The 21,085-nt window shown below is 35.4% G+C and overlaps 1 protein-coding gene across 3 annotated transcripts in view; it reads left to right on the top strand.

Annotated features, from left to right (window-relative positions):
* Positions 1 to 21,085, top strand: part of ABCA12 (ATP binding cassette subfamily A member 12) — a 168,089-nt gene that overhangs the window by 58,248 nt on the left and 88,756 nt on the right. For 2 of the 3 annotated variants that reach the window (XM_055345351.1, XM_055345353.1), the window contains 5 exons: positions 3,450 to 3,541; positions 7,242 to 7,339; positions 9,975 to 10,160; positions 12,049 to 12,227; positions 18,154 to 18,266. In XM_055345351.1, the coding sequence (XP_055201326.1) occupies positions 3,450 to 3,541; positions 7,242 to 7,339; positions 9,975 to 10,160; positions 12,049 to 12,227; positions 18,154 to 18,266 (668 nt within the window). The remainder of the gene's footprint in view (positions 1 to 3,449; positions 3,542 to 7,241; positions 7,340 to 9,974; positions 10,161 to 12,048; positions 12,228 to 18,153; positions 18,267 to 21,085) is intronic. The other variant, XM_055345352.1, reaches the window with a different exon arrangement.

The following is a 21,085-nucleotide window of genomic DNA, read 5'->3' as shown; positions in this document are numbered from 1 at the left end:
TACTTAGCTATTATTATTAGTGGATTATAATCTCAACCCCTTATTTGACTATTCCATTATATGTAGTGGGAATTGAATAAATGTTGGCGAGTTTATCAATGAAAAATGGTAGGAACATTGTTGTCTGCCATACCATTCCGGGGTGCTTTCTCTTTTAAGGACCTTGCAGAAACAGGTACGCAACAATGGAGGGCAGCCTAAGCTATCAAAAAAAAAATATATGCTTCCTTAGCTATCTGTTCTTCCAAATGATACTCATTATCTAGTATTCAGTGCTCGCCATGTGCAAGGCATCCTCCCATCTGCCAGTCAAGTACGCTGTAGTCTTTTCTGATGAATTTTACAGTTTAAGAAGGGGAAAAACTGATCATCACTACAGATGAAGCACTGCTTTTATAAGTAAACTTATAAATAAATAATAAAATGAAGAAGGGATTACACAACCCTGGGTGAGATCCTTTGCCTTGTCCTACCCCACTAGCCAATGGTTACAGCCTCTAGAGCTGTGAAAAAATAAGGGTACATCCATTTGGTGTCCAGAGATCTTGAAGTTTCTAGTATTCCAGAGGGATTATATATAGACCTTGGATGTATGATAGGGCCCCAGCTCCATCCTGATGGTGAGCGCTGTGTCTGTGCCATCTATTTTTTTGTGAGTACTTTGACAGTTAATATAGGCGAGTAATGACAGAGCCAGAAGGGCACTCGATAAGCACATCCTGTGTAGTTCTCACAACTCTTGCAAGGTAGTTATATCATTCCTAAATTGCAGATGAGGAAGGGAATGACTGAGATGTTTTAGGAAATGGCAGAGCGGGGATTCCAAAGGTATCTTCTAACACCAAAGTACTTTCTGACACTCCCCCCGCCCCCCGCAGCATTACTGCCTCTTTTTATTTAATCAGCCATCTGATCTTATGGTCTAATACTGTGCTAGGTGTTTGGAATAAAAAGAGGAATGACCCATGGTGCCTACTTCCAAAGATGTCATTGCCTAAAATGGAGAAGCAGTAGGAATAGGTACACAAATAAACAAAATGCACTAAAAATTTGTATGAATTGGTGCTTCAATTCTCTGAAATGATGGAAAGAATACCGTTTCTTACCTATCATTCCGAGAAGCATATAGTGCTCTGTCTATAAGCGTGGTCATGCTAATGAGAAAGTTCAGCGACAACCATTAATTCAGTAGTACTGGCTACCTTCCTGCCCTGCATTAGTAATTTAATAGGGACTTAAAAGAATTAATTACCTTTGCTTGGGGGAAGTAAACTGCATTTCAGTATATGACCTTAATTCATCTTTTTACCCATAGTGCTCTCTTGTACATTTATTTTGTAGTTTCCATTTTAAGAGTTTAAAGGCAATAATTTCCGTTGTACAGTGGCAGTGGCCACATGCCATCACACCACATTCTGTAAATGCAAAATGAAACTGGGGGGAATTTGTTGGCCATTGAACAGCAAAGCCCACTAGATATCCTGATCTCTCACCCCAGCAAAAAGGCACACCCAGGCCACACACAAGGAGATAGATCACCTCCCCACTCCTGTAATATATATGCATGGGTGACCATGTGACCATGGGTACCTTCTGGTCAAGGACAGGTGCTATTAGAAGAGAGGCCTCCATAGTTCCTTGTCTGGAAGCAGCCATTTTACTGTTGAGCAAGTGCAGACCTGCTGAGCCAGCTGCTTGCTCAGAAGGGGATGAGCTTATTTTTCTTTGGTCTTTAAAGAATACTTGAAGGAGTAGTTTTAGGGTTCTTCTCTGAATGTGGGAAGATGAGCAAGGTGTCCTCTGTCTAGTAGATGCAGCTTTTGCTTCTCTAAACTCACATTTTCTTAGTTCCCTATCACCTCTTCTATTTTTCTCTCCCATTCCCATTTATTATTCTGTTTTCTCTTGCTCCTTCTTTGCTCATGTTGATCTTTGTTGTTCTTCCTTTGGTTTTTGGTGCTATCCTTATTCCTTAAAATTTTTATAAAGGCAGTTTTCCCCTTTATTTTCAAAATGTGTTGATATTCAGTAGTCTTCCTTATAGTATTTCAGGCTAAACTAAAAAAATATATATTGAGTAAAAGAAAAGTGAAACCGACTTTCTCAAACTTTCTAAAACTTCTGTTGAGAGAAGGGAAAATGTACAGGTCAGTTCTTATTTTTATCTGAGCAGTTTTCCCATCCAAATAGTCAGCATAAGGAATATAAAAAGATTTAGGGGAATACAGTCATGGTCATGAATAATTCAAATATACATTAAGAATGCAGAACTTTTGGAGCAACCAGTGCATTTTATAGAGAATATTGGAAAAACACTAGGGAATGAAAACAAATATCACCTCTTCTTATCATTTTTACTAAAAGGACACACTAAAAAAAAGAAAAACCCAATTACAAATTACAAATTCCACATAGTACCTGGAACCATGATTCAGATCTTGTTTCTGAAAAGGAAGTTAAGTTGAACAACAGAAGTGAGTAGAACTTCTTGCTTTTTCACTATTATATTTTTATATCCATCCTTATATATCTTAAGTAAGCTTTTTTTTTAATAAACAACTACACAAAATTCACCAGCTTTTAGGAATTCCAAAAAGTATTCACATCCAGGCATCTGAACTGATTTCACCCTTGAAATATGTACATTTATTTTAGGCACATTAGGTATATCAAGTTTTCAAGAAAATATGATTATCTCCGTTTTGATAATCAACTAAACAGGCAGTGAATTTTTAAAATGGTTACTGAAGGTTTCATAATTTTTTTTTCCAAAAGCCAGCATGATCATGACATGCAGATTCCTGGCACCACAATGCTATTATTACCACATTGATATATTCAGTACAATAAAAGATCTACTCACATCATTATACATTCCTTTGACACCTGGTGCCATTCATAATGACAACAGCCACAGAGCATGGCATAGACTAGATACTCAATAAATGTATGTTTTTTCCTTTCTTCCTTGAATCTGTCTTATAAGCATTTGATTTTGCTAGCTATAATTTAACATATAAAACTTGTTTTCCTAACGAGGTTGACAAATAAACATACCTTTGTTTTAGGACCTGAAGCACTATTGGGCTATTATCTATTTGGGATCTATATATAGATATATATAGATATATATAGATATATCATGATTATTTTTAATATTTAGCTCTAATGTCTTTTGAAAATAATTTTCTTTTTATAAGATTAAAGTAAAAACAACTATTTTAAACCTCATCTAGTTACCATTTTCTCTGAATAAAAATTTACCTTGTAGGAGATTTTATATATTCATTGGTGTATGGTTAGGTGAGTTCTTCCATTACAATCCTAGGAAGTAGATTAAAAATTTGCAAGTCCTTCGAGAGCCCTGGAATCTGCCACATAATACATGACTGTAACTAACTGAAATTAATGTGGGTGAAGTTACAGAGTTCTTGCTTTTTCTTCACTAGTGGAATTCAGAGAAAGTCATCCAACCTGGAGAAGGACAGCAATTTATCACTCCGGAGCACCAAAGTTCCAGAAAGAAGGCACACATCACCAGGTAAGCTATTCTCTTCTGTCGAGTTTAGAGCAGGCCTCTTGGAACAGCCAGCAAGGTCTAATCTTTGAAAGGGTTATACTTTTAACTTTTGAAGCAGAGATGGAATGCTTATAATATTCCCAAGAGATCTAAATGTTCCTTAAGGTTGCCTGAATGCGGTGGTGTAATTATGCAAAGTTCTTGAGAATAATTGGAAATTAAGTTCTTACTAAAATACTTTCTAGGAGCAAAAGCCTAGATGGTACTAAAGATAATGTTGAGAATTGCACAATTTCCCAGAATTGGCTAGGGACTCTAGTTGTCTGCGATTAAATAATGTTGGGATGGTTTAGAAAGCCCAGTAATAAAAAATTACCATTTGCATATTACTCAGCCATTAGAAACGACAAATACCCACCATTTGCTTTGACATGGACGAAACTGGAGGGTATTATGCTGAGTGAAATAAGTCAATCGGAGAAGGACAAACATTATATGGTCTCATTCATTTGGGGAATATAAATAATAGTGAAAGGGAATAAAGGGGAAAGGAGAAAAAATAAGTGGGAAATATCAGAAAGGGAGACAGAACATGGAAGACTCCGAACTCTGGGAAACGAACTAGGGGTGGTGGAAGGGGAGGAGGGCGGGGGACGGGGGTGACTGGGTGGCGGGCACTGAGGTGGGTGCTTGACAGGATGAGCACTGGGTGTTATTCTGTATGTTGGCAAATTGAACACCAATAAAAAATAAATTTATTATTAAAAAATCTTTAAAAATAAACTGTGAAGAATAAAAAAAATAAAAAATAAAAAAATACCATTTGCAACAACATGGATGGACCTAAAGGGTTTAAACATTAAGTGAAATAAATCAGAGAAAGACAAATACCATATGATTTTTCTTCTATGTGGAATTTAAGAAACACAACAAATGAACAAATGCAGAAAAAAAAGACAAACTAAAAAACAGGTCCTTAAATCCAGAGAACAAACTGGTGGTCGCCAGAAGGGAGGTAAGTAGGGCAGGAGGGATGAAATAGACAAAGAGGATCACTCACGTTGATGAGCACGAGGAATGTACAGATTGTGGAATCACCATACTGTATACTGAAACTCATGTAATACTGTCTGTTAATCATACTTCAAGTTTAAAAAAGAAAAAAAAAGTTACTGGATTGAAATCTCAGAGATTGGGCAGCCCCTGTGGTTTAGCGGTTTAGCGCCGCCTTCAGCCCGGGGTGTGATCCTGGAGACCCGGGATCGAGTACCACGTCGGGCTCCCTGCATGGAGCCTGCTTCTCCCTCTGCCTGTGTCTCTGCCTCTCTCTCTGTCTCCATGTCTCTCATGAATAAATAAATAAAATCTTAAAAAAAAAAAAAGAAATCCCATAGATTTGTTCAAACGAGGCCCAACAAAGTTACGTGCCCTGTCCATGCTTATCCAGCAGACCTGGTTCTAGAGTAACAGCCAAGCCAGGACTCTTTCCACTATATCCTTACTCCTCTCTCTCAGCGCTCAGTATCATAGTCTTTAAATGGGACTGTGTGCTTCCTTTATAGCTAGGCCAGGGACCCTCACATTTGAGAGTGCAGAAAACCTTCCAGCTGAGCTGCATGAGCCTTACACCAAGTAATTCTAACACCGATGGTCATGAGACACTCATTAGAAGCTGTAAATTGGAAATAAACTCAAAAGCAGGACTGTTTTACATTCATTTGACAAATATTTATTATGTGCCTGCTATCATGTAAGCTCAGTCCTGTCTCTGGGGGATATATTAGTGAACAAAACGAAGATTCCTGTGTGTTTGGAATGTGATTGGTGCTCTGAAATAAAAAAAGAAGTACTGTTAAAAATGCCATGGAATATATAAGATTCTATAACATTGTGTAAGTTGGTACAGCCACTGTGGAAAACAGTATGGAGTTTCCTCAAGAAACGAAAAATAGAAATACCGCATGATCCAATAATTCCACTACTGGGTATTTACTCAAATAAAATGAAATACTAATTTGAAAAGATATATGCACCGTTATGTTTACTACAGCTTTATTTACAATACCCAAGACATGGGGCAGCAAAAGTGTTCATTGATGGGAAATGGATACAAGTTGATGTGCTGTACACACACACACTGGAATATTATGCCACCATAAAAAAGGATGAGATCTTGCCATTTGCAACAACAGGACAGACCTAGAGGGTATTATGCAAAGTAAAATAAGCCAGACTGAGAGATAAATACCATATGAGTTCATTCATAAATGGAATCTAAAAAACAAAACAAATGAATAAGCAAACAATAAGAATCAGGCCTATAAATACAGAGAACAAATTGATGGTTGTCAGAGGGAAGGAAATAGTGGGGGAGGGACAGACAATATAGGTGAAGGGGCATGGGAATACAAGATTCCATTTACAGAATAAATAAGTCACAGCAGTAAAGGGCACAGAATAGGGAATATGGAATATGGTCGATGATGTTGTAATAGTATTATATGGTGATAGATGATAGCTGCACTTGTGAGCATAGCATAACATATAGGGAGGTTGAATCACTATGTTGTACCCCTAAAACTAACGTAACACTGTATGTGAACTATACGCAAATAAAAACAAACAAAAAACTATGACATTAAATAACATTCCAATACAGATTGATGGACCAAATGACAAAGGTCCTGTGTTAATGTAGTAGGAATATAGTAGTGAGTGGTTCTGAGGAGTTAATGTTCTGTTGTGAATGATCTGAGGGTATTTGGCTGAGTAGCTTAAAGCACAGTAGAAATAAGATCATGGTGTTGTGATCTAGTAAGCTCTGCTTTGCTCAATAGCCACAGATTATGTTTTTACCCTGGCCACTCATCTCACAAATGTATCACCTTGATCCAGAGGAATCAGTTGGTAAATTCTTCAGCCCCACAGGCATTATAACAAAACTTAGGCTGCCATGATAATAGATCACTCTATCTTTGAATGCTAAGATTCTTTGCTGTGAGGATAACAAAGTATGTGTGTCCAAAACTTATTAAAGGTAACATACTGGCTTAATGAACATCCATGCTATAGGTATGAACATAATCTTCTAGCTAATATTCCTAACCACAATACCCTACCACGTCATAAATAGTACTGGATGAGGCTACTTTGAGAATTACTTAATTGAGTATATTGTAGTTTGGACTAATTGCTTCATCCCATTTATTTGATCTGAAATATCTTTCAGAAAACACTTTGGGGAGGAAAGAATTTATGATCCTAAGCAGATTTCAGCCTCCCAATTGAATAATTAAAAAGAAAACCATTATCACCAGATGTGCATTGGCAGATCCTTTGAACAGATGTTAGATATGATGGATCTGTGGAGCTTGTAGAGGCACCTTAAATCCTCTAAGCCTGCACAGAAATGATTCACTTTATTAGGCAATAATATTGGTGATGAAGTTTAATGACATAAACTGGAATGAAAGCAAATGACATCTAAAATGATTGGAAAAAACCCAAGAGCAGACCAAAACCATCACAATTTTATGTGAAAAGAAATAATAATGGAATTTGCCATTTTGCCAGTACAAAACTTTCATGGAAGATGCATATTTGAGCATATTTTTGCTGTGGGGTATATAAGGGCACAAGTGATATTTATGGATTCTTATGTGAATCTGCCCATTTTTGTGTATTTGTTTAGAATGTTAATCTGTTCTTTCTTCTATTACAGCCACAGTATTTCCCAGTCCAAGTTCTGTTTTGACAAGCACTGGAACAGATACTTTCAATAGTAGTCAAGTCCTTGCCCGGATCCTTGGTTTGGAAAAGGTAATTTCACTCAGCTTTATAATGGACTGATAATAAATAGCAGTTGAACAAACGCCTCTTAGCTTAATAAAAGGATCTCCCAAATAGGAAGATATTTGGGACCCCCTCCCATTTGGAGTAATGTCTCAGGGAGATTCTTTTCTCAGGAGCCTTTCCATAAAAAAAGCTTAATTCTCCCACATTCTGAATTCTTTTTAAGGTCTTGGACATTTTATTTCCCTGTTAAGTGCCTTAATCAAAGTTAAGATTATCCTTTAGTAAGAGACAGAGTCACATTATATATGATCTTCTAATTTTCTGAAACAGGGAAGGAAAAAAAGGTACATGACAGCAAATGAAGCTCTAATATGAAATTTGCTGCCTCATCCATACTGATAATGCCTTTGGAAAATTTGGAGCTATGGAAAATACCTCCCTAAAGTAGTAAAATTCTTTTCTTTAGCATAGTTTGGAGAGCTTGCCAATGGATCCTTCTTATTTTAAGATTCCAACTGGCAAAAAAAATAATTTCTATCAGAGGCATAAACTGGCAGCCTGTGAGCTAAATGTGTGTGTGTGTGTGTGTGTGTGTGTGTGTGTGTGTAGGGATCTTAGGTAATTGAATTTGAATGCCTTTAGGCAGAACGGGTACTCTTCTGTTGACCACAATCCTGACTTTTCCTTACTGTCTTTCATCCAGCCAGACTCCTACTTTTATTTGGCTGGCCCCTGCTCTATGTGCTCTTCAGAAATTAAAGAGATCTTTTTTTTCAATAGTTGCTAATGGACTTCTCTCTGTCTCTCTTGCTCACTGTCTCTCTCGGTCATACACACATGCACACATATGCAATCCATGTTTTGTGTAGTAGACATTTCTTCCACCTGGATGGAACATAGGATATAGGACATAGCTTCGACTTTTATTCATTCTTCAGTGATCATAATCTCTGCTACTTAATATGTCTCTGTTAGTTACCTTTGAATTAACATTCTGTGTGAGGCATCTTCATAAACTGGTTTATGTAAATAAGCCAAAGGACAATGCAAATAGGGATTCCAGCAAAGCCATTTTTAAGCATCAAGGCAGTTCTATCAGTGTGGGCTGAAATATAAGCCTTTCCTGTTCAGTTTAGTCTAGACTTTGAAAGTCCAGTTCCAACCAGAATAATATTTGAGATACCTAAAGCTCCCTATTTGGCATAAGAAGCCCCCAGTATGCGCAGTTAATTCCAACTTAAAGGCTCCCTAAATTAGGCCAGCAATGTAAATGGGGAGAAAGTTATTTTATTCCATTCCATTTCTTCCATATTAGTTTTTAGAAGCAAACAGTCTTCACTGGATCAGTTAAATTCTTTAATATCTAGGATAACAACACTATTCTCAAAGATACACTTCATTGTATTGAAACTCCCACATTCTCTTTCTCACATGGAATGAAATTTCAGAATCTTGTGAGGCAGCACAGAGTCATATATCCAGTGGAGATAAGTCAAAAATGAATTTTCTATGTATAGATACATATTTTTAGAGTAGTTGCAGCAGAGAAGGGATGTAAAAATTAGGATGACATATTGATGCCTGTGTCAGCAATCTCTCTCAATCTCTCTGATTCCTTTCTTTCTCTTTGCTGCTTTTTTGCAACCTTTGCAAAAATGAGTAGAGAAATCATTTTGGAGTGAGTTTATGTGTAATGTTAAGAAAGAGATATGGATGAATGACTAGAAGACTTGGCACTTATAGTATATCCTAGAATTAGTGGATCCTGTCTTATTCCATTCACTTAGAAGCTGCGTCACTGGAAGGCAGAGTGTAGCTTTTGTGACATAATCTTAAAGGGGAAGATAAAGTTAATTGACCCTCACTCATGGGGTTCTAAGAATTAATTGTTAGAAAGGACCCATTCAACATTATAACTAAATATAATTGGCTCTGTAAATACCTAAACAACTTAAAATAATGAATGTGATCACTATTATACCTGAAATTAGTGCTGTGTCTATGACTGGTCTGTACTGTGAAATATATGAAAGACTTACGATTCCATTACAGAAACACTTTCCAATCATTGCTGTTGTAAATTATATACTTTTATGTGTTTTCATATATATTTTCCTTTTCTCTTCATAAGTATAATTCTTAAATGAAGTATTTGCTTTACAGATGAAACATAATCCATGTTGGTCCACTCTCTAAAAAAAAAAAAAAAAAACTACTGTGGGTTTTGGAAGCCAAAGCTCCTCCTCTCTGGAAGTCTTCCAAAGATCGCAGCCAGTTTCCCTTGAAGTGCACAAAGAGTTAGGACAATCAAGTTTGCTGCTTAAATGCCTAGGAAAAAACTCAGATTTTTAAGTCTGAAGATTTTTGTCAGAAAAGATCTGATGCATTTAGCTTCTCTGGTCAGAGACAGGATATCAATTAAACAAATCATATATGAATCATTTAAAACATAACAATGACAAGAATTACCACATTCACACATTCTCTTGTAACTTTTCGTAAATAAACCAAATGTATTTTAGTGTTATTTTAAAACTAGCTATAATGTAGGAGCCTTAAAATAGCTATTCTAAAGGTAAGTCAGTTTCCTTGAAGACTAGACAACTTTATATCTATATTTATTAACATATTATTTCACTCTTCTCACACGTATTTTTAGCTGTTAGAGCAAAATTCAACTTCAGAAGACATACGAAGAAAACTGTGTGAGAGCTATCCAGACTATATCACTCGTTACGCCTTCTCTTGGACCACTCTAGGGAAAAACGTTTTTAACAAATTTTGCCTATCAAATATGACTTTTTTAGAGTCTTCTCTCCATGAACTAACCAACCAATTCTCTCAGGTGAGTGTAAATATTTTAATTTGATCAGGACATCTTAAACAATGAAAGGAAATGTATTGTTTCCATTCTTGTATCCACAAGGTGATTCCACTTGAGTCAGAGAGTAAGTCTATAACCCACATGGCCTGGGAAATGCTGACTGGAATATGTGCTCACGCTTGGCATGGCTTCCTCACACAGAGGTTCACACACAATATCTAAGTCATGTCTGCTTTGCATTTAAAGGTGCTAAATAAATAAATAAATAAATAAATAAATAAATAGCAAGATTGAAATTATTACAATGTTGGACCGAAAATATTGCACTATGGTTATTATAGACATATCTTTGTAGATGGTTTTGCTCTATGGTGAATGAAGATTGTTTTGTCTGAGCTATTTAAGGAAGATTACTCAGGCTGTAATATAAGTGTAGTAATTAAACTATTGGAGCCATATAACTCTCAGCCCCCGTGGCGCAGTGGTTTAGTGCCACCTGCAGCCCAGGGCATGATCCTGGAGATCCTGGATCAAGTCCCACGTCAGGCTCTCTGCATGGAGCCTGCTTCTCCCTCTGCCTTTGTCTCTGCCTCTCATTCTCTCTCTGTGTTTATATGAATAAATAAATAAAATCTTTTAAAAAAAGTTAGAATAATGGGTTATCTTTTTAATTTTTCTCACTAACATCAAACTTACTTAAAAAATCTGATTTTTGATGAGACGATATGTCCCTCTCTTCAAAACATTGTATATTGGGGTCAAGGACTTTATATTGTAAAGTGGTAATGACCACTTTTATATGCTATTCTTAAATTATGATGTGCAAAGAAGGTACCCATAGTCTACATTTAATGAAACCCCATATACAGTGAAGATCACAAAAATACTCAGAATTTTCTTGAAATTTTATAAACAGGAATAAATGAAACATATCCACTTTTGATACTTTCCTCTTGATTCTCTGAATTTTATTGTAGTTTTTGTTAAGTACAGAATGCTTGAATTACCTTTAGTAATCTGAGTTTTCTAAATGAACCAGATTAGAGACACTGTTATAATAACCCCAATTCAACATTGAGCACTTAAAATGCTTTCTAAACAAATTCAGCAGTCATGTAGGGTAGAATGTGTGGTTAAGAATACATTGTTCAAAATCACATTCTCAGCATGAAAGAACTTGAATTACAACTGAACACAAAGCCTGACTTTACCAGTATGAATGAGTTTATTAAGAAAATTACTTCGGGTGGGAATATAATGAAGACATACTTTACTTTGAAAGTACTCATTGGGTCCTATGATCCAGAGCAAGAGCAAAAGTCACAGTTTTTGTTGTTTGCTTATAATATAAAAATGTGATTATTAAATAGATTCACTCACTATAAATCATTTTTTATAACTAAAGTTTCTGGTATGGCAACAGAACTTTGGAAATATTTTATTCCACTAAGTATGTGTGTATGTGTAATTATGGTAGCAAATATATATAGTTGTAAGGATTCTGAACCCAAATAATAATTAAGGTAAAGTCTGCTAATAGACACAGAGAAGATATGTCTGTAACTCCTAAACCAGATCCTAGGGAAAAGCAAAAACATTTCTCAGACTCTAATTTCATTTTAAGAAATTAATTTTAATTTCCAAAAATGCAATTTAAAATCTTTCTTATAAATACAGCTAAAAATATAACCAAATTTGAAATATGCCAATTTCTGGAGGTATAGAAAAAAATCCAATTATGTTTAAGGACATTAAAAATTGTTGTAATTTTTCCAAGCAAAAATGACTTCAAAGTATATGAAAATCAGAAAGAATTATGTGAAATCTAAATTTTTAATGCTTTTAAAAACAGTAAGTCATATGATACAAATGCTGAACTCTCATTTTGCCCTGTTTGTTATTTTATAAGATATCAAGTGATCCCAGCAACCAGAAGACAGTATTCCAGGAAATGGTCAAAGTGCTGTCCTTCTTCTCACAAGTCCAAGAGCAGACCGCTGTGTGGCAGCTTCTTTCTAGTTTTCCAAATGTGTTCCAGAATGACACAACACTAAGCAATCTACTTGATGTTCTTCGAAATGCAAACAGGTAAGAAAATACAAGAATCAAGTGGAAAAAAGTTGTTTTTTTTTTTAATGTTACCTGTGAGGATCACTGCTAGGTAAGTAATTTAAACATGAGGCAAATAATCCTTCATGCTTTATTGCAAATTTAGCAATGAAGATGAGGGCATTGGTTAAGAAAAGGCAAAACACACACTAGAGTCATCAGGACTATCCAAGAGTATGTGAGGAAGCGAGGGAGGGATCTTTTTTTTTTTTTAAGATCTTTTTATTTATTTATTCTTGAGAGACACAGAGGCAGAGACATAGGCAGAGGGAGAAGCAGGCTCCCTGTGGGGAGCCTGATATGGGACTCGATCTCAGGACCCCAGGATCATGACCTGAGCCAAAGGCAGATGCTCAACCACAGGCCCCTCCCCCAAACCCCCAGAAGGATCTATTATCAGTTGTTATTGCAGACCTTTTGAGAAAGAGGTGTATAAAAGGACCAATAGTCAATTAGAACATTGGCTCAGGCTCATTCAGGGACAACCAGAACTCTGTGCATTTAACATTTAAACTGCCCAAGAATAAACTGTCCCACTGGGTTTTAGTTGATACCATCCAATGTAAAATAACCTGTTGGTTGGAGTTTTGAATTGAGCCACCTCAGTGGGGTTGGCTTCCAACACGTGCAGCCAACCTATAAATAAATGATTTCAAAACTTGCATACTAGTTTGGCTTTGTTTGGCACAAAGATCTGAAATTATTTTTGCAGAATAAACCCGTTTAAGGCTACTTTCCTTATAAAAGAGTTCAGACTAGCATTTTGAATTTAATGGAATCGTACTTAGTTTGACTTTGACTCCTGTGTAGCTGATTTAGAAATGCACATTGAAGACAACAACAACACTACATCAATAACTATCAGTTATTGTGTGTCTGTTTTATACCAGACACTTTACTGAGTCCTTTATATATACCACATTAAACACTACAACTAAACTAGTGTTTATTTTGTAAATGATGTGACAAAGGGTCAAGAAAATGAAATATTTGATGATTATATAGCAAGGAACACATTTAATCCTGAGTTTTCTAACTCCAGAATCCAGGCTGCCTCTCTAATATGCCACTAAGAACACAATGTATTCCATCTCTAATGTCTGAAGTACCAGAAGAGAGTGTTCTCATCTTCTTTGGAAAGCTTCCAAGAGCTTCCAAAGACCTTATAATAAGACCTTATGTTGGTGCATTAATCTCTTTTGATTCCACAACAATGCTATAAGATTGAGACAACTGATATCTCCATTTTGTAGAAGAGGAAACAAAGCTTTTCAAATGACCTAGCCAAAGTTCTAGAACTAGTAAGTGGCAAAGATAGGACTCAGGGCTGAGGAATCCAAAGCCAAGTCCTATGCTCCTTCCACAGTAGCACATCATAACTAAATTACAGAAGGAGCAAGATCTTAAGAAGTTTGGTTATCTAGACTTGTCCTCATTTTAGCAGTTGGGGTAATTTTCACTCACCCAGAATTTTGACACTTCATCCCCTTGTTCTTATTTGTATTCTGTTTTAACAAGCAAATGGATAAATCAATTAAAAGAGAAAGAGAATCATTTGAATCACATAGTGTAGCAATAAAAAGAGTCAAAGTAACAATCAGACCACATTAAGACATCACTACACACTCACACTAGAATGTATAAAATTTTAAAAGATGGACAAGCCCAATTGTTGGCAAAAATGTAGAACAGATAGAACTCTTCGGAATACAGTGTGATAGCTTCTAATGAAATTAACAGTAGGCCCATATGATGTGGCCTTCTATTCTTGGATATTTACCCAATAAAATAAAAAACATATGCCCACATGAAGACTTTTATGCTATGTTTACAGCAGATTTATTCATAATAGCTTAAAATTGGAGGAAAAAGCCAAATATCCATAAATAGAATTATAAAAGAATTATAGTTCATTTATAATTCTACTCAACAAGAAAAACAGATTACTGAATCACACAATAATGTAAATAAATATGAATCTTATGCTGGCAAAAGAATCCAGCCCCCCCCCACCAAAAAAAGAACACCTACTGGATGTATAGGTATTATATTATTCCATTTATATGATGTTCTAAAATTGCTAAAATAAGTTTATTGCATTAGAAATTAGATGAGTGGGTCCCAGGACATCTCTTGGGGGAGCATGAGAAAACTTTCTGGGGATTATCGACATGCTTTTATGTCTTATTAGCGTAATGGCTGTATCAGTATACATATTTGTTAAAACTCACTGAATTATCACCTAAAATAAGTGCATATTATTGCATGTGAATTCTACCTCAATGAAATTTGGCTAAGAAACAAATAAAAAACAAAAATCCCACCAAATAATATTCCATAGAAGATAGGAGATCCAAAAAATACTTTAGATTTAAAAATATATAAGTAAATAAAATACTTTAGGCATTATTTTAGTGAAGTAAATTATGGGCATGCACTGTGGCTATTTTAACTGTCTTAAAATTTTAAGTAAAATTGTTTTGTATTATAGCTTTATGCAATAGAGCATGCTTTCTGTCAATAATTACAAATGTTGTAAACCAGTCTACATAATAATGAAAAAGAAGACAGAAATAGCTAAAAGAAATAGCTTCAAATTATTTGAAAGTAAATGACTCAGTCAGTTAAGCATCCAACTCTTGATTTTGGCTCAGGTCATGATTTTAGGATTATGACATTGAGCCCCATATCAGGCCACACACTGGAGCCTGCTTGGGATTCTCTCTCTCCCTCCACCCTTCCCTCCCTTAAAAAAAAAAAAAGTGAATGACATTTGACTTTAAACAACTCTTTTTTTAAGTGGTCAATATTTAAATTAGCTTTTTATTACTAATTTATACACTTGTTCTTTTCTAGTATGATAGCCCTGGGCTACCTAATATGATAGCCACATGTGGATTTTAACTAAAACTCTGAATTGTTAACTGTATTTAAATTGTAAACACTGATATTTCATTCAGTTAATGTTAACATTTTGAGTATCTTTGGAACAATGTTGGTATATGAACTTGCTTTTTCATCTGTCATTGTAATGAAATGTAAATACAGATTAAATATTTCTCTTTTTTTTAAAGATTTCTTTCTTCCTCTCTCTCTCTCTCTCTCTCTCTCTTTGAGAGAGAGATTATGTGCATGAGTGAGAAAGGGGCAAAGGGAGAGGGGAAGACTTCCCAAGCAGACTTCCCATTGAGCATGGAGCCTGACATGGTACTTTAATCCCAGGACCCTGAGATCATGACCTGAGCCAAAATCAAGCGGCAGACGTTTAACTGACTGAGTCACCCGGAACCCCCCTGAATATTTAAATATTCAATAAAAATTTAGCATCTGAGTTGAGATGCTCCAAAAATATAAAATTCATTGTGAGTTTTGAAGACTTAGAATAGTAAGAGATTTAAAATATTTCATTAATAATTTTTATATCAATTAGCTATTGAATTAATAACATTTTGGATATATTGGATTCAATAGAATATTTTATTAAAATTAATTTCCTCTGTTTAACTTTTTAATGTGACTACTATACAATTTAAATATGTGACTTGCATTATATTTCTATTGGAGAGTGCTTTGAAACCATTTTTTAAAGATAAATCTTCTTTATTACTGTTATTAAAATGACAGTGTAGTTAAGAGCCATACTTTCCTCACATAATTGACTGTATATGAAATTAGTTTCATTGGTTTATCTTACTCTTGTTGGTCAAGTAATAGGGATAAATGAACCCCACAAAAACTTTAGTCATTTCCCTCAAAAACTTTTTTATTTTTTTGAGGTATACATCATTATTAACCCATCACCAAAACTAAATTATATAATGTTAATGTTATGGCAGAAATTAGCAAAAATGAGCAACCCCCCAAAAATCATGAAGTCTATATGGAAAAAAATGTATAAATTTTCTCTCATAAATTCACCATTTATGAGAGAGCTGTGCTGAAATACAAATCATGAAAACTCTTCTGTAAAATTATCTTTACTTATGATTTTGGGGGATAACTTCTGTTTTTATCATATAAAGAGGGGGGAAAAGTCTGTGAAGTAAAATAAAAATATTTGATCAACGAATGGTTCAAAGGATTTCAGAGAGGATGAAGGCCAGGTGTCATTATTTTTAAGTTAAACGTTTTGGAAGAAAAAGATAAATTAAGTCTACTGACATTTTATTAACGATGTTAATAACAATAACGTTGACAGCTTTAATGAGATTGCCAATGGTTCAGTCTCTGAAGGTGTTACTGTTTGACAACAGAGCAGGTGAGTCAGGCAGAGGGCCAAGCTGGGAGAAGGCTGGCAGAAATCTGTAAACTGAGACCATCTAACTTGTCTCTGCGGTCACCAGGATTTAGAAAACCCAAAGTCTGAGAACTGGAAGATTCTTTGGGCAAATATAAAAAATGCCTGAGGTATCCACTGTTATATAGAGAGAGCACAGATGAAAAAAATACAGCTAAGCATCTATGGCCAAACACAATAACAAGTTACCAATGCCCATGGGCTCTGTGCAGGAAATCTCTGCCTTCCTCTTGCCCAGCAATGTTGGGTCAAAGTTTCAGTGTCAGAGGCAAGATTTAGAATGGAAAGAGTGTAAACTTTGAAATTAGACAATATCAGCTGCACGTATACATACTGGACAACCTTGTTTACGTTATGTAACTTTTCAAGCTCTAATTTTCCCATTGGAAAACAGGGCAAATAAAGTGGACTTTACAGAATTATTGGAGTACTAAATAAAATTATATATGTATGTGTGTATCTACACATATGCACATATCTATATGTGTACCTCATACTATACTAGAATCTAGAAGATGCTCAAAATTTACTTTTCCAAATACAGCTTTTATTCATAGCTAAGGAGCTGAAACTAAAATGACCTTCATCTAAATATTAAAAATTTCAAAAATACTGTAGAAAACCATGAAAGTATGTGCACATACTAAATCTATTGCTGGAGTGAGCCTTTACTTTAGTTGACTAAGGTACATAGGGAAAAACTATTAGCTCATTTGTACATTTAGTCCTAAAATGGCAGAGTGTTAACAAAGCCTATTGTTCTAGTTACTACTCATGTAAATTAAAACACTGTCCTTGATTATTGGTATAAATCAGAGTATTTGGGAAATTCAGACATACAATGACAACTTTTTTTAATGTACTAATGACAATAAGGGAATTAAAAAGACGTTTCTTAAGAAACAAATTGCTTTTTTGAAAGTATGGAATGAACTCAAATGTAAGTGAATTTGCTGATTGGCCTTCCCCAGTGCAGACTGCCCATCTCATTTGTAACATAAAAATTCTAGGAAGATAGTGCCAGTTAGTCTGGATATTAATTTTGAGCTACCCTTGGAGCAGTGCCTACGGGACACTTAGAGGATAGAATACAGTCTTTAATTAGGGCAAGCTCCATTTCTTTTTCAAAAATATTACCATTTGTTTAGCAAAAGATAAATTTTATCAAATGCTTAAATAATTATTATTCCTGAAGTGGGGTCCCTTTTTTGGGTTTGATTTTTAATGAAAATATTTTCCAGTATTTAATTTTTTTCCTTTAAAAAGAGAAAAAAGGCATCCTTTCATTGGACCTTGCTTTCCCTAACCACTTATTTGTAAGTCTTAACAGAAACACTTGATGTGAACTTTGCTCCCTCACTTTTAGGCTGTTGAATTCCCCAGTCTTTAGAATCCGGGAAACGTAATGTGCTCTGTCTGGTTCAAGAACATTTTGGGGGGATTTTGTGCATGAACAGACAAGTAATTAAACGACAAAAGCAGCATCTTGTCTCTTATGCTATAAAAATAATTTTCTATACTGTAGCCATTTTCTCCTTGAATTAACCTTTTGTTTCTGTCTGCAAACCCTGAAATGTGATCTGGTTTAATTGTTTTTTGACTCTCTAGTGCGCTGCTGGTCGTGCAGAAGGTTTATCCACATGTCACAACTAACGAAGGTTTCAAAACACTCCATAAATCTGTTAAACATCTGCTGTACACTCTGGACTCCCCAGCTCGAGGTATTATAGTTCCAGCTTACTCTATTCTGTTATGTGATGTGAAGCCTGTTGGAAATATAAAACAGAGTGCAACCGAAGTAATCATTTATAGATGATATTATTCTTAGGTAGCCAAATATGCCTCAATGAAATCTGGATCTCTAGCTAATCAAAGAAAGGGAGAAATGGCCAAAAAAGAGGCTGTGACTTTTGAGAATTTTTATATTTAGGTGAAAATTATCTCTCTTAGTTTGTAAAGCTGTGTTTATACTTGATATAGAAAATAAATATCAGGACCAAGCCTCAACAAATAGATTTCTACCACTTTTTCAAATAAAAGCCTACACTAAATTGTGGTATTTTTACCCTCATTTCCAAATTTTGGCTTTTTATTCGAGATGAATCTTTCATTGGTAAAAATATATATCAGGACATCCGGGTGGCTCGGCGGTTTAGCGCCTGCCTTCGGCCCAGGGCGTGATCCTGGAGTCCCAGGATCGAGTCCCACATCGGGCTTCCTGCATGGAGCCTGCTTCTCCCTCTGCCTGTCTCTCTGCCTCTCTCTCTCTCTCTCTCTCTCTCTGTCTCTCATGAATAAATAAATTATACACACACACACACATATATATCCCTTACCCAGCCATCTTGAAAATATATGATGAACATCTGTGTAATAGACTGTCATTCCCAGTAAGACATGTTTCTAGTGAGTCATATAATGTCATCTTTGCATATGTAAAATAGCATTATATACCACATGCATGGAAATACACAGATACATACACACAGGCACATATAAACAAAGATTTAGGGTTGTAAGGAATCAATCTCTACTCTCAGGTACCAAGTAAAATGTTTGGGACTTGGTTGGCTGAGTTTGTTAGTTTTCAAATATGTAGATTTTACCTTTGGATTACAAATTAAGTATCCTGAGAGCATCAGGTCACAAGCTGATTGTTCATTATACTATTGCTCATTAAACTGTTAGTTTTCCTATGGATAGCAAGTTTGGATAGGCTTTGCAGAATTTTCCTTGGACTATCTAACATACCATTGGAAACCAATTTTTGTGAGGCTAGAGCATTTTTTTGTATATATAATTACAGAATTAATGACTAGTTTGCAAGATTGATTGTTGTTAAATTTAATGGTCTTGACAAACATTGGGAAAAAATGCTTGTTCTTTAAAAAAAAAAAAAAAGTTCTGGCCAGAAAACCAAACTGTACACTAACAAACACTAATTATTTCCTCTGTATTTTTTTATTTGCATTTTGAAGACTTGAGAACTTTGAGTTTCTTCTTACCATTCTTTTTCTTTTCATCTTCAGACTCACACCTTGTAATTATATAAGTTAAGGGATAAAGTTAAAAAAAAATCTTACAAAGGACAAAAAAGCTCATCAGTGGTCTACTTAGAAACCAAATAAGTAAGCACCACTTCTAATTGAAGCATCAAAACACTTTTCCTGGTGAACAGTACAGCTCAGTTTTCAATATTTAAGAATGGTCCTGTCTCAGGTCTATGAACATGCTAATGATTTTACATGTATTAAAACATGTTTTGGGTGGTCAGGTTGACCAGGAAATACAATAAAAGAAATATGTTGTTATTTATAAAATTAGAGCTGCTTACATTTGTTTGTGTTTTTAATTTCCTGCACTTGTGACTTCTTTGGTCTGAAGATTAATAAAAGTCAATTAAAGTCTTTAATGTCAATTCTTGGAAAACATTGGCCCCAAATCCCTACCTGCTTGAGTGGAAATTTTGTGGTCTTTGAAAAATTCTTCTAGTTATTCCTGGGAGTTCTTCAGAGAACTAAAACTTGTCATTGAAGGCTGAACTGGTGGCCCTAGTTCAACAGTGCAAGGGCCTCTAGCCCCAAGTACAGACACCTCTATGTTGCCTAGGCCACCTGGTGCTTAGTCTTCATGGCTTTTAGGAGTATTTGTGAAACCGGCACACTTCTCCTTTGGCTTTGTACTCAGTTAAGCTGGAGTTGGGCATTGTCTCACAGCAAAGTTGCTTGGGCTCTTTCTAATGGATGACACGGTTCAGATAGCCTTGAATGTTTTGTACCACTCTTTCAAAGAAGAAAGATAAGAATTAGTACTTTTTGTATCAATGCTAAGTGCTTTACTATCGTAAATCACTTTCTTCATGAAAATAAGTCTATGAGATAGAATTATTCTTCTGTTTTACAGACAAAGAAACTGAGGCATAAGGAGACTGGGCACTTTGCCTATGTTACCTACCCTGCAAGTGACCAAAATGAGATTAGATAACCTCGATCTGTCTGTCCACAAAGCCAATTGCTTTAACTCTTTGCCAAATGACCTTACTCACATTTACTTTCTGGGACATATACGCACTTGATTCCAAGATATTTCATGTGGTCATGCAAGTACCTGCCATCATCAGACCTCAAAATGGGTCCCACTTCTAGCCATTGTAGAGTTTGACTCATCATGACAGATTCCTTCCCACATAAGTTTTTCAACAACCATTCCCCCCCCCATTCCTCTCTGCACTCTGATTCCTACAAACCTTTCCCATCTCATGTCCATCTGTTATTCAACACACTGTAAGGTTTCTTTAGGAGACTACTCAGAGCCATGACAATATGGAGATTCTAATATACAGGAAGAAGATTGTCTCCTCATTTCCTGTCTTAGGGATCTAATTCTCATCTCTGCCCTAGTGAAGATCCCTGCCTCACAGTTAATATGCTTTAGCATTTCCATTTATAAACACTGAGTTTTGAGAACAGGGATATCTTTGTGACTCATTAAAGTTTGCTCTTTTGCAAAGTAGTAAATTATATGAAATTACTTCTTTAAA

This window comes from Nyctereutes procyonoides, unplaced genomic scaffold, assembly GCF_905146905.1.
Source record: "Nyctereutes procyonoides isolate TBG_1078 unplaced genomic scaffold, NYPRO_anot_genome, whole genome shotgun sequence".
NCBI lineage: Eukaryota > Metazoa > Chordata > Mammalia > Carnivora > Canidae > Nyctereutes > Nyctereutes procyonoides.
The sequence above is the reverse complement of the archived record's forward strand: the minus strand, read 5'-3'. Positions and strand labels throughout refer to the sequence as shown.